Here is a 14784-nt window from a genome sequence, read left to right on the forward strand (position 1 = left end):
AAGAGTCACATCTATTCAAATGGTTTATGAATGGCCATCAAAGGTCTATTTATATGTGACTTGGAAACACGAATTTTAGAGAGAGTTTCTATTGCCCAAAAAGTTTTGTCCTCTCAAAAGATTAAGAGAGTTTTTCTGAACTGAAATGTCTCATCCTCTCAAAAAGATTCCTTGGTCAAACTCTTGCATATTCAATAAGGAATTTTGATTGGTCTTCATTGTACAATCTATCTCTTTCAAGAGAGATTTCTTCTTCTATTCTTCTTACTTCTGAAAAGGGATTAAGAGACCGAGAGTCTCTTGTTGTAAAGGATTCCTGAACACAAGGGAAGGGTTGTCCCTGTGTGGTTCAGACTTTGTAAAAGGAGTTTTACAAAGAGAGTGGAAAATCTCAAGTGGGTTGCTTGAGGACTGGATGTAGGCACGGGAAGTGGCCGAACTAGTATAAATCAAGTTTGCATTTCTCTCTTCCCTTAAACTTCTTTTATTTATTGCTATTTATCTTTGGCTTGAAAGAAGTTTATTTTGAATTGTCTTTTGAGTGATTCATGTTAAGGGTGCATTGTTAATCTAAAAAGAGAGAGTGAAATTTTAATTGGGGAATAGTCTTTGTATCTTAATTCAACCCCCCTTCTTAAGATAACTGAGGTCATTTGTCTAACAAGTGGTATCAGAGCAAGATTCTTGTATAAAGTTTAAAAACTTCAAGAATAGATATGGCCTCATCCAACTTTCCATTTCCTGAGGGAAATTCTATTAATAGGTCTCTTATGTTCAATGGCGAGGGTTATCACTATTGGAAAACCCGAATGCAGATCCTTATTGAAGCCATAAATTTAAATATATGGGAAGCCATTGAAGTTGGTCCCTTTATTCCTACAAGGATAGTGAGAAATGCAACTATAGAAAAACCAAGAGAGGAATGGAATGATGATGAAAGAAGAAAGGTTCAATACAATTTAAAGGCAAAAAATATAATCACTTCTGCATTAGGCATGGATGAATATTTTAGAGTCTCAAATTGTAAAAATGAAAAAGAAATGTGGGATACATTGCAAGTAACCTATGAAGGCACAACTGATGTCAAGAGATCTAGAATAAACACTCTCACACATGAATATGAACTGTTCAGAATGTTTCAATATGAGACCATAGAAGATATGCAGAAGAGATTTACTCGTATAGTTAATCATCTTGCATCATTAGGAAAAATATTTCCTAATGAAGATCTTATTAACAAAGTGTTGAGATGTTTAAGCAGACAATGACAACCAAAAGTAACAGCAATTGCAGAATCAAGAGATCTCACTAATATGTCTCTTGCCATTCTCTTTGGAAAACTTCAAGAACATGGAATGGAACTTATGAGACTCCATCAACATGAAGATAATGATATAAAGAGAAAAGGAATAGCACTCAGAGCCTCATCATCTTTTATTCAAGAAGAAAGTGACAAAGAGGACTTGACTGAAATAGAAGAAGATGATGATGATTTCAGACTCTTTGTGAAAAGGTTCAATAAATTTCTGAGAAACAAAAGAAATAAAAGGGAATCAAACATCAATACAAAGAAGAAAGAAGAAGACTCCTCCTTAGCCCCAACATGCTATGAAAGCAATCAACCTGGGCACATGAGATTCGATTATCTTGTCTTTGAAAGAAGAATTGAAAAATCTGACAAGAGGAATCTCAAAGAAAAGAAAGAAAAGAAAGCATAAATCACATGGGAAGAAAATGACAAAAATTCTTCAAGTGATTCAGAAAAATAAAATCATAAATCTGGGTATCATGATGAAAGACTATGAAAACGGAGAAGAGCAAAGTCGATACATTGATAGCAATTTCTTCAAACACATGACATGCATCAAAGTTTATTCATATTTCTCCCCAAAGATAAATGGATATGTGATTTATGGAGACAACAAACAAAGACCACTTGATCAACAAGCCCAACAAGTAATATCAAATGATTCTGGTAATCGATTACACAAGAACAGACAGCCTGTAATCGATTACATCTCGTCCTCCAGTCACGGTCAGAGCCTGCTCTGATACCATGTTAGATTTCATCTTAAACCAATTGGCATTAAGTGAAGTTGTCCAACATATATATAAGCTGCACTCTAAGGATTGAGGCAGCCGATGTGGGACTTGGGTATTTCCCAAGGATTTCATCATGAAACACTTTCATCATTTGAGGTCACTGTAGTAGTTGTTCCATTTTCCTTCTTTCTCTTTGGGTCAATCTGAGTAGGATGAACAGTTCCAGCCTGTTGATCTTTCTTAAAAATCTGCACTCAAACTTTTTGTGGCCAGGTTTACCACAATAATAACAAGTTAGTCTAGTGCGAGGTTTGGACCTGCCTTGTGATTTTCCACATTCTTACTTCCTCTATTTTCAGCGACGTTGGCTTCGAACTGGTTGTTCAAGCCTCTTTCTCTTCGTATTGACTCTTCAATCAACAAACTGTCTATAACATAATCCATGTTGAGCTTTCCTTCTGGAGTGGAATTGCTGAGAGTGACAACTAGAGTGTCCCAATTCTCAAGCAAAAAACTGGTGAGTAGAAGAGTTTGTCAATCTTCTTCTATCTTTATTTTTGCTTTGGCCAATTGGTTCACAAAACCTTTGGAGATGTTCAAATGTTCGATCATGTTTTGGCCGTCCTTGTACTCCAACTTTGCCAATTGTTTGACAAGGTAGGCTTTGTTTCTGGGCGTCCTCTTTTGAATCAAGGATTCAAGTTTTGTCCACAACTCATAGACATTAGTGTAAGTTGACACATGCTTGAACAAGCTTCGATCAATATATTTTTGAATCATTGCTACTGCTTGCTTTCTGATTCTGGAGCTCCTAATCTTGTCAATTTTCCTTTCTGGTTTGTCTTGTTGGGTGATTGGTTCATGCAAATCCTTAGAGTATAAATAGTCTTCCATTATCGGCTTCCAATACATGTAAATATAAGTAGCTAGCTTGAACATATCTCCATTGTGAGTCATGGCTCCCTCCATCTTGAGTTACATAGGCTATTTAACGAAACTAAGAATTATCGTATACCGAAAAATTTACCGTAGTTCGCGAACAAGTTTTTCCTTAACCAAATCTTTTCCTATACACTTTCACAATCCCACGTTTTATTTCAACAACACAAGAATATTCCTTTTCTGAAGTGGATGATCAGATAACGCCGCAACCACATAGCATACTCAAAATTTTCTTATTAATACGGTACCATCATAATTTCCCTCCTTCGTGAAATCAAAATAGGCACTAATGCGGAAACGTAAAAATAATAACGCCATAATTTTTAGCGTGAGAAAGGAAAAACCACAGGACCCATATGTCTCTTAAATCTCCACTATAATAATAATGGGACTACAAAATACAACAGTGTATCCCAAAGGCACCAAATTGTTGTAGGTTGTAGGCTTTGAAAAATTTAACTTACATTAAACGCACCGAATACAAATTTGCAGGTTTCATATTTCCTTTGAAGTAATTTCAACATGACCAAAATTGATGGATGCACGTTTCTTACTTTCTCAATTGGCTGGACTCATAATTTTCAAGCATGGTAGGACCTATAAAATTAATTTAAAGATTCATTTAAGAAATTTTAGCATTTGAATGAATTTTTGGTTTAGACATAAAGGAAAGTGCTCTTCTGGCCTTACATTTCGTAATTGGTGTTAATCACCTATGGAATGTATCACAGTTAAAGTTTTAATTTTCTAGTTCAGTAGTTTTTTTTTTTTTTTATGTATTTTATTCCTTGAACCGTTTGGAAGGATTTGCCATTGCCTCCTTTCTTGTATATAATGCTTGTTTCAGCCACACTTTGTGACTACTGTTTAATGATATTTATTTTTATGGTTAAAAAAAGTTATTGATTTTTATAATAACTATCTTATATACTTCTTTTAAATAAAAGAATAAATAGGTAGATTGGAGTTGTACGTGGATTGAATTTTTTGTTAGGATGTTTCTATATATGCTTTACATAAGTAGTGTGACTATGCTGTGTATTTCTCTATTCAGACTTTGTCATGCTTTCTAATTTTGTAGCTTAGATAGGCCAATCTTGTGAATTAGTTGATTTTTTTTAATAAAAAATTATTTTGGCTTTTGAAAAAAAGAGTAAATAATAAATAAAATAATATTATATGCTAATTAATAAATTTGATGATATATGTTATCATTGATTACATATTAATTTTTTAATAAGTTGACAATGTAATTTACAAAGCAAATACATGTCTGTTACTTAAACTTAAAAACTTTTATGCTCTTCATACTAATATAGTAATATTTCTAGTATAAATAAAATTAAAATATATTATTATTATTATTAAAAACCCAAAAATCAAATTACATATATATATATATATATATATATATATATATATATATATATATATATATATATATATCATTTGAATGCTAATTTTGAAGAATTTTCATGATTAAAACTAAAAGACAATAAAATTTACAAATAAATAAAAAGATACTTAAAGAGCATGTTATTAATATATATTTTCATTTTTTCTTGATTTAAAATTAATATATATATATATATATATATATATATATATATATATATATGTATGTATACATGTATATATATAAATATGTATTTAATAATTTATTGAAAACTAATGTACTTTGGTTATTATTTGTTTGAAAGAATTAGTAAAGTAACTACAGAAAAATTAAAATCGAAAGTTAAAAAAAAAGAAGAAAAAGACAAGAAAGAAAGATATGAAGTGGAAGAATGGAAAGTAATAAAATAAAATTACAATTTATGAGAAATAAAAAAAAATGAAAATTGACGAGAAATGTAGAGTAGCTTTTATATATATATATATGAATGGATTATCAATATATGCATTAAAGTGAGAGATTATACACACCTACAATTTTGAAACAAAGGCCCATGTGAAGTTTGATTCAAAAGTGTCATTGCCTCCTATTTCAACATTGGTTCATCAAATGGGTCTTTGAAATTGGCCTTCTCACTAAGGTCCTGGAATTCATCCACAAGATTTTAATTTGAAGCCTTGAAACAAACTCTATTAAAATGGAAGCAAATGTTGCCAATTAAGGACAGAGAGCTTGCACTTTTATATACTTTGGAATCTTGTTCAAGTAACTTGTTATCTCCATAAAATGAACGAATGGCCATGACATTTTATTGCACATCAAGCTCTGCGAAATGCGCAAATCAGGAACTGAAGGCTCTATGTTTATTTTAAGTTTTGATTCTTGAAACAGCTCCTGTTTCACTGAGGAAAGAGATTAGTGAGCCAGGGTTTGTTTTCATTTTCATTGTGATAGACTCAAGATAATTATTCTATAGCTACTCATCTACTCCTATTATTCTACCAAAACTAAGAGAGAAGATAAAATAATAAAATTAATATTCTTTATTGATGATCATTACACAGCGCATACCCTATAGTAATTTTAGGAAAAATAAAATAAAACTAAACAATGTAAAAGGATATATAATATCTAAATCTTCAGTCTATTTGGACCTCTCTAGGTAGGCTTTTTTGCATCCTGCCAGCTCTCTGAATTGACCAAGAGGAATCACTGTTTATCAATCATCTTCTGCAAGTGTTCAGCTGCCTCAACTTTTTCCATTTTTTCCACTTTGCTTCCAAGTTGATGCAATATTCAGCTCCTTAAATACCAAACTTCTGAAGTTTATTACTGAAAACCATTCTCTTTTCTGGGGGTGCCTGTATTTATGAATTTTGATTACTAACATTTTTTATTAACACCAACATACGTGTAAAAGCAATGAAAACTCCATTGATTATGGGTTATGGGTAAAAAAAACAAAACTCTTCCCGCTTTCCAAACCAATTGATAAATCACACATCATCCACAATAATTTTTTTATCAGTTCATCCACAATATTTTGAATCTGTAACTTAATTATATTCAGTCAACATGCTTTAATTTTAATTACTGCAATAATAAATTAATTTAATTTAGACAATAAAGAACATATTGTAACAGTTTCATTTATCTTGTCTTAAATATGGGGAGAAAGAAAGATAAAGAAGTGAATAATTAGATAATCTTAGTAGCAAAATAGACAAGTAACGGATGTTATTTATGGACTTCAAAAAAATGTCTCCTGAGAAATTATACATTACTGATAATTTGGAGTTTGGGAAGATTTTAAAGAAAAGAGTATATAATATATGCAATAGTAATATAAAGGATTTTTACAGTGTTTTCCAATCATAAAAATTATTTGTTGCATAATAAATTTATTAATTTTTATAATAATTATTTTATTAGTCATTCTTATAATAATATTTTATTAGTTAACAATATAAACTTTAAACTGACTCAAAGTGTTACGAATCCATGGATCAAAGGGATGGAAATCAAACTGATAAGAGAGATGGAGATCATATTGAATTGATTGGAAAAAAAATTATGCATTAAAAGCTCTTATTTATAGAGCTGGTTATGTTAACCATTCCTAGCTAACTTCCTAACTAACTATTAACTATCTATAATGTCTGTTACAAGCCTCAAACAGCAGATAGAAATTGTAATGCTAATCATGTAAGTTAACCATTGCTAGGTATCTTATGAAACTCAACTTCTCAGCTACCTCAGACATTTTGTAATAAATCAATCTTCCAAGTTCAAAAATTAATTAAAGGAGACATTATTCATGAACTTTATTTTTAGTAGCAGCATAATAGTCTGGCAACTAATGCTATTCATGAATTTTAAGAAGATTATCTTGAGACTTGGGAGAAATTATACAATACTGAAAATCTGACATTTGGGAAATGTTTTAAGAGAATGGCACTCAAGCCATCAAGCAGGAAATAGAAATTGCAATGCTAATAATGTAAGTTAACATTGCTAAGTGTCTACTTCCAAACGTATTACTTGTGAATCCTTCCCATCACATTCAACACAAACTAAACTGGCTTCAATTACCGAATTTCATTTTAAAGTACAAGTTTGATTTGCAAGAAAAATAAGTTGAATTTGAATACTAATTAAGAACCCTTTCTTGAGTAGCTTATACGACAATATTTTTGTATGACTTTTGCTAGAAAATTATTTTATATAAATTACCATCAAAGATAATGATATCTCCCAACAAAACTTTTCGAAGTTAAAACTCTAATATATCATTAAAACTTTAGAAGTTACGTATTCTTTTATAGAAAAAGTTATGATCGATTAAGTGTAACTGTTCAATCCCTCTCTCCTTTTAGTGATCTTCTAATTCACTTTAAATACTATTTTTCAAGAAAATTCATTTTATTCTCAACCATTTTATCAAACAATTCATGGGCATTTTTAATTTTGTCATATTTAAAGCATGTATGAACCAAAGAAGCCATCACACTGGAATCAAAGACATTGATTTATGTTATACACAGAACCTTTCACATGGCTTCCAAATTGAATACAAAATTTGTCCTCGGAACTTTACTAAACAAATATGAAAGAAAGGAGGAGAAATTAACAATGCTATAAAGTCATATCATGTATCAATACCAATTGATGAACAAGGGGAACTTTATTACAAATTTCTATTATCTCCATTTCAATTAAAATACAACATCCATAATCAACTTAAACTAAAAGAAAAAGAAATTTTCACTGCAACAATAAAGAAATTCCAGTCAATAACAACCCCCAAAGGTCCAAACCACGTATGTATACATAGCAATAGCATCAAGGAACATATACAAGTAACTCATCATAAAGGTTTTCGTCCATCCCAAATAATGATTAAATGAGAAGTGATGAAATTGCTTCAAGGATCTTTTGGAGATAGAGTAGAGAGAAAAAAAGAAGGTAGGTTTACAAAACAATGCTATAATGTTTCCAAAACACCCAAACCTGACTAAATATAACTTGGATCTATGAATGTCTACCACCTCTCTGTTGTGAAACCTCAGATTTTACGAATGTTCTTACTGCTTCTGCTGCATTTGTTGAGTCACAATAATGCCTTTGAAGAGCAGATCTTCAAAACTCATATCCACAAAACCATATCTTCAAAATCCAGATCTACAATATCCAAATTTGAAAGAAAAAAAACTTTAATCTAAAGAAAACAAAACCCAGATTTGAAAAAGAAAAATCCAGATCTTAGAATCTGTTTGGCTTATGATTATTTGATTACTTTTTTTTCTTTTCAATTTTTACAAATTTTGATATAAATCATCAAGATAATATATAACTATAATTCAATGAAATGTATATTTTATGTGAAGTTATTGATGGTACAATAATTAGCGTGAGTTACATTGATATAAATTAATTCTAAATATCATCAATATTTATCCCCATTTTGAGTATTTGTTTTGTCAATACTCATAAAGTATATTCAAGTATAATTATTATTCTTAGTCATTTAGGATAAATCTGTTTCACTTTTATAATAGTTAGCTTATAAGTCAAAAAATATTTTTTTATTAGTCGATAATGTAAAAATTTTGCGATATAAATACATGCCTATTATATTCTGAAAAAATATTACACTCCTTTATACTAATATTATTGGTACAAGTAAAATTAAAATATATTATTATTAAAACCCCAAAAATAAAATTATATATATATAATTAAATATTATTTTATAACAAATTTTAAGATTAGAATTTACAAATAATACTTAAAGAGTATGTTATTAATGTATATTTTTATCTTTCTCGATTTAAAATTAATATATATATATATATAACAAAAAAATATTGTCAATAATTTATTGAAAATTAATGTACTTTGATTGTTATTTGTTTAAAAAATTTAGTAAAGTATCTACAGAAAAATTATGAAATTAATACTGATATTTTATAAAATTATACAAAAAATGAGTCGAGAAAAGAAGAAAATGAAGTAGATGAATAGAATGTAATAAAATAAAATAAAAATAAAAAATGCAAATTGAAGAAATATGCATGATAACTTTTATATTATGTATAATGACTAGTCCAAAATTTGTTTTGAAAGTAAGTAAAATATAACCAGTAAAAATCAAACTCAAATAATACTTAAATAATTTAATTTTAATTCAACATATTAATTATTTATACTCAATCACTGGATTCATATATATATATATATATATATATAAAATTACACATTAGAGTGATAGATTATACATACCTCCAATCTTGGAATAAAGGCCCTGTGAAGTTTGGTCCAAAAGTGTCATATTGCCTCTTTCAACATTGGTTCATCAAAGACGTCTTTGAAATTGGCCTTCTCACCGAGATCTTGGAATTCATCCACAAGATTTTGAAGCCTTGCAACAAACTCTATTAAAAGGGAAGCAAATGTTGCCAAGGACAGAGAGCTTGCACTTTCATATACTTTGGAATCTTGCTCAAGTAACATGTTATCTCCATAAAATGAGAGACGTGGCCATGACATTTTATTGGACATCAAGCTTTGTGAAGTGTGCAATTCAGGAACCGAAGGCTCTATGTTTATGTTAAGTCTTGAATCAGCTCCTGTTTCACTGAGGGAAGATATCAGTGAGTTTTTGTTCTCGTTGTCTTTGACATCAATCAACAAACAATTGTCATTATTTTCAATTTCTTTAGGCTTTTTTGCATCCTGCCAACTCTCTGAATTGAACAAGCGGAATGATTGTTGATCAATCTTCATCTGCAATTGCTCAGCTGCCTCATGCACTTTCAAGAGTATGTCTACATTGCTTAGCTTTTCCATCTTTTCCACTTTGCTTCCTAGTTGACGCAATACTTCAGCTCCTTCATTACCAACCTTCTGAAGTTCATTACTGAAAACCATTCTCTTCTCTGGAGGTGCCTGTATTTATGAAATTTGATTACCAATAATTTTTATTAATTAACACCAACGTACGAGTAGCAGCAAGGAAAACTTCATTGATGATGGATTATGTGTAAAACAGGAAAGCAATACCTCAGACATTTTTGTATCAGTCTGCCAAGTTCAAAAATTAATTAAAAGAGACATTAATTATTCATGAATTTTGTTTAGTGGTAGCTTGATAGTCTGGTAATTGATGCTATTCATGAAATTTAAAAGGATTATCTTGAGACTTGAGAGAAATTATACTATACTGAAAATCAGGCATTTGGAAAATGTTTTAGGAGAATGGCAATCAAACAGGAAACAGAAATTGTAATGCTAATAATGTAAGTTAAGATTGATCAAGCGAGAATTGAAGCAGACGATTATAGGCTCTGATACCATGTTAGATTTCGGCTTAAAACAATTTGACACTAAGCGAAATTGTCTAACAGATATATAAGTTACACTCCAAGAATTGAGACAGACGGTGTGGAACTTTCTAACATAAATATATAAGTTAGAAGTCCTCAATATGTATGCAATTGATCATTGCATAATTCCCTCCTTTCACTTTATGAAAGAACCTCTAAGAAAACTAAAAATCAGGTAGACGAAGCTGGATAAATTTACAATGAGCAGAGCCAATTATAAACAAAAAGTTCAGTCATGGTTAAATCAACCCCAACCCCCCAAAACAAAACAAAACAAAGAAAAACACATAAAAAAAATACAATAAAGGTAACGTCTAGTACAAATCATACAAGGAAATGTTCCTTTTACCTGAATTTCCGAAAGTATGCATCCATGCATTGCCATGACCATGAAAGCACAATGCCTCAAAGCTCCACTGACTTTAACATAGCTTCTCCAAGGATAATTGAATGTCTTGTACGGACCATGAGGTGGCTCCCATGATGCAAAATCTAACTGCAAAGGTAAAGATAAAATAAAAAATTCTAGCCACTACTTTTTAGGCTATTGAAAAAAGGAGAGATGAAAACTACAAAATATGAATACCAAAGACTCTTCTTGACTTGACGATTGAACTGCTGCTCTATAGCCACGGTAAAGTGGATCATCTGAGGCTTGATAAACCAGAATTTTTGAAGGGACCCTCTCATATGCAACACATTGAAGGTATCCATTTACACAACCTAAACAACGTTACAAAGAAACAAGTTCAGAGTGACAACACCACCAAATTTGGATAAATTTCTTCCTAAGCAATTTTTTTACAAGAACAAAAAAAGAAACAAAAAATTAAATAAGTTTCTCTCTAAACTAAAATTAGCTTTTGCATAAGTTAATATTGTGCATCTCAAAGGGGTAAACATTGAGAAGATTTACACCAATGGATTATGAATAATTACATTAGTCAACTTGACACCATACTTTAATCTAAAACCTTAAGAATCAAGTTTATAGATTTTGCCTTCACTTATATGATGTTCAACCTTCTCATTTCTACACAATGTGAGACTTCATCTCACACTTGTACTCCAACAATCTTCCTCTCAAGTGTGAATCTCATCCACATAGTAGTCTCCCCTTCGAACGGAAATCATTTTTATCCACATGTATTTCATGGTAGTCATTAGAGTCCACATCCTCTAGATACTTACATCATCGCTGCACCTATGGGACACGCCGCCTAAACTCACCGCCAAGAAGACTTTTGATTCAAGGATCCCCACATATATAGATTCAATGCCAAGGAAAGACACAAACCTGAACCTTAAGATTTTTTATTATAGTGTGAGATCAAGTTCACTTATGTAGTTGCTCATGATCAATTGGTGAAAATCTACCCGTATTTATCTTCCTTGATTGCACAATAATTAATAAAATCATCTTTTAGGGATGTTAATATAAAACAACTTTTTTAAATTAACTTATGCACAAGTTAATTTTAGCTTATAAAAAAAATTCATTTAATTTTTCTTATTTTCTTTATTATTGAAGTGGTTATGCTGAAGTTTATCCAAACAAGCTCTAAATATAGAGAAATTACACATAAACAACACCAACAAATATTCTCTTCACTACATATGAGGAAGTTCAAGCAAACCTTCTAAAGATGTAGCAACTCCTTTGAAATTTTTCACCACCAATTTATGCAGATCCTCCCCAGCCCAGATGGGGTATATGAAAATACTCACAAACAAGCATATGCCAGCACCAACAGCAATGAGAATTAATCTGTATAAGGCTGTGGAGAAAAAATCTCTGGTAGTACTACCAGATACCAATACAATACAAAATGTCAACAAAAACACACGAAAGCCATATTCATATGTCTTCATTGCAGGCAGTAACTTCACAAAGCTTGCACAAAATCCTGCACACCACAAAAGCAGAATCATCAATCCTAATTTTTTTCTTTTATGAACAAATATTGTAAATAAACATAAGAGTCTAAGAAATTTACTATTTCTTACACCAGCTAATGATGACGAGTACTTAATTATTAGTTAATAATTTTCATAGATTGATTCATGAATTAGGAGGTACTTAGAAGAATTTTTACAGAGATTTTATTGGTTTATGATCTTCCTATAGGCTCGTTCATTTTATCTTATTCATATTTGATTGTTGATAAGTAAACAAAATAAGCTATTTTTTTTTTAAACTTATTCTGGCTTTCTAACATATTTCTATTTGGTTAACCTATCTGTACAAATTTTCTAACTAAGAATTAAGCCATATCATTAAAGAGTGTAAAAATGGTACGAGAAATTTGGTTTGAAAGAATCAGTTTGGTGTAAAAAAAATGGTATAAATATGGATCAAAACAAAAAAAAAAATCCCCTGTTTCAAAATAATTATGGGGATAACTGCTGGCTACACATTCTTATTTTATTGATTTTGATACAATTCATATTAAACCAGGACTTGGCCCAAACCTTTTAGTAGAACTCGTATGAAATTCATCTAAGAAAAAGAGTGCATTATTGTTAGCATTTGTTATAATAATTATCATAGGTTTCACAGTAGAATAAGAAAAATCAATAAATAATATCAGTTGCAAAGAAAATATTAGTTCAATTGACTATATCTTACTCTATTAATACTCTTATATCACTTTGTTTGGAATGGGGAAAATGGAAAGATTGACTGTGGAAGGAAAGAAAATTAACATAACAATTTGCATTCGTTTCTATGATTGGTTTCACATATAAATGGAAGGAAAGAAGCAAAAGTAAGTGGGACTCAGAATTTTCAATGCTTCCATTTTTTTACATAAAATGTGAGAAAGCTAGGTCTATGAAAGAAAATGACCAATTTATCCATATATATATATATATATATATATATATATATATATAAAGTGTGTGTTTAAAAAAATGAAGAATAGAGTAATTTTTTATACTTAAAAATATGTTATTTATGATGTTTTGGTACCTAAGGATATACTTGGTACCTAAACTTAGTAAGTTTAAAAATTTGTAGAACTAATTTGAATAAAGAGAGAACCAAATAAACACAAGTAATTAATATTTTAGTGTTATCTACATATCTCACTAATGTGTACCCCCAGAATTTTTCTCAGGACCCACTAATGTGTTCCAAAAAAATGTGTGGAGCTATATAAAAAAATGTGAAGAAGTGTGAGACAGTGTTTCAGTGCAAAAAAACAGTACTATGTTTACTGCAAAGAACACTTAAAACATTAAATATTCTACCTGCAATAAATATACAGAGTACGATAATAAGTTCTTCGAAGTCTCCGGCTAAAATGGCCAACTCAGCAATTCCGAGAGCAAGCCCTCCAGCGGAAAGCGTTCCGAAAGAACGATTCAACCCTTTGCTCAATGTCGCACCTACACCCAAAAAAAAAAAAAAAATTCGAAAACATCAAATAATAATAATAATAATAATAATAATAATAATAATAATAATAATAGAGGAAATATTTCTTTACAACTATTATACTGTCGTACTATTAGTTTTTTTAACTTGTAATTTTTATTTAAAATATATAGAGATAATAATGATAATAATAATAATGGTAATAAATTGATCAAAATGAGAAGGCTTTCCGCTGAGAATTGTGTGGTGCTTTTTCAAATTTGAAAGTAGACGTACCTACGCTGAATTCAAAAATGAGAACGACAGTGAGAACAGCCCAGATGGAGTACTTGCTCAACTGTTCCTCCTTCACGTAAATGAACAGCGAAACCAGGGCCAGCGAAAGCCCCGCCTTTGCTGCGAACGCCACCTTCCGCCGATCTGACCGCGCCATCTCCTGGAGCTGCCGGAAGAACTCGCACACGCCCTTGTAGACCGTCGCAGTACGATCTGCAAGGACACGCAGAATTCCCCCAGCTCTGTTGTTGCTGCCATTCAGCGGCAACTCATGGCGCGAGAGGAGTCTTTCCTTGCTCCTCTCCGCGAATATTTGCCTCAAGGACACGTTTCTCGATACCATCACTGCAACTTTTCTTCTTTTTCTTCTTCAATTCTTTCTTTTTTCTTTAATGGAAACTTTCTTGAACATGAACAATAAACCATTGATCTTCAGTTAGTTAGGGTCCACTAGTGAAAAAGATGGAAGAACCAGAAACAGCGAAACACACAGCAAATGTAAGTTTACCTTTATTAAGATGGAAGAACCAGAAACAGCGAAACACACAGCAAATGTAAGTTTACCTTTATTTCCAGTTAAGTTTTTTTCTTATAAACATTTTGGCTTTACCACCTTTTCTAATAAGTTCTTGAACTTATTGCCGTAACAATTACTTGTTATATATATATATATATATATATATATATATATATATATATATATATATATATATATATATATATTTCCTTTTAATTCTTTTTTATTTTTTTACATAGTTAAAATATTAATAATTGTTTTTTAGTTAAAAATAGAAATAAAATATATAATGATTTGATAAAAAAATTGTTCTGATAAAAGTTATTGAAATATTTTATTTGTATAA

The 14784-nt window shown here is 30.5% G+C and overlaps 1 protein-coding gene across 2 annotated transcripts; it reads right to left on the bottom strand.

The window, feature by feature from the left end:
- Positions 1–7514: 7514 nt before the first annotated feature.
- On the bottom strand, positions 7515–14556 carry ALMT4 (aluminum-activated malate transporter family protein). 2 transcript variants are annotated; one of them, XM_006574813.4, is made up of 8 exons: positions 14430–14556; positions 13922–14324; positions 13519–13656; positions 11904–12173; positions 10853–10989; positions 10616–10762; positions 9164–9829; positions 7515–8062 (listed from the first exon to the last, which is right to left on the bottom strand). In XM_006574813.4, exons 2-7 carry the CDS (start codon positions 14262–14264, stop codon positions 9209–9211), a joined length of 1656 nt encoding a protein of 551 aa, XP_006574876.1. In that variant the 5' UTR covers positions 14265–14324; positions 14430–14556; the 3' UTR covers positions 7515–8062; positions 9164–9208. The 2 variants fall into 2 exon arrangements, with proteins under 2 accessions (XP_006574876.1, XP_014621652.1); XM_014766166.3 differs by having other exon boundaries at positions 13922–14320; positions 14430–14534.
- Positions 14557–14784: the final 228 nt, after the last annotated feature.

The sequence above is a fragment of the Glycine max genome, chromosome 2, assembly GCF_000004515.6.
Source record: "Glycine max cultivar Williams 82 chromosome 2, Glycine_max_v4.0, whole genome shotgun sequence".
In the NCBI taxonomy this organism is placed as follows: Eukaryota; Viridiplantae; Streptophyta; class Magnoliopsida; order Fabales; family Fabaceae; genus Glycine; species Glycine max.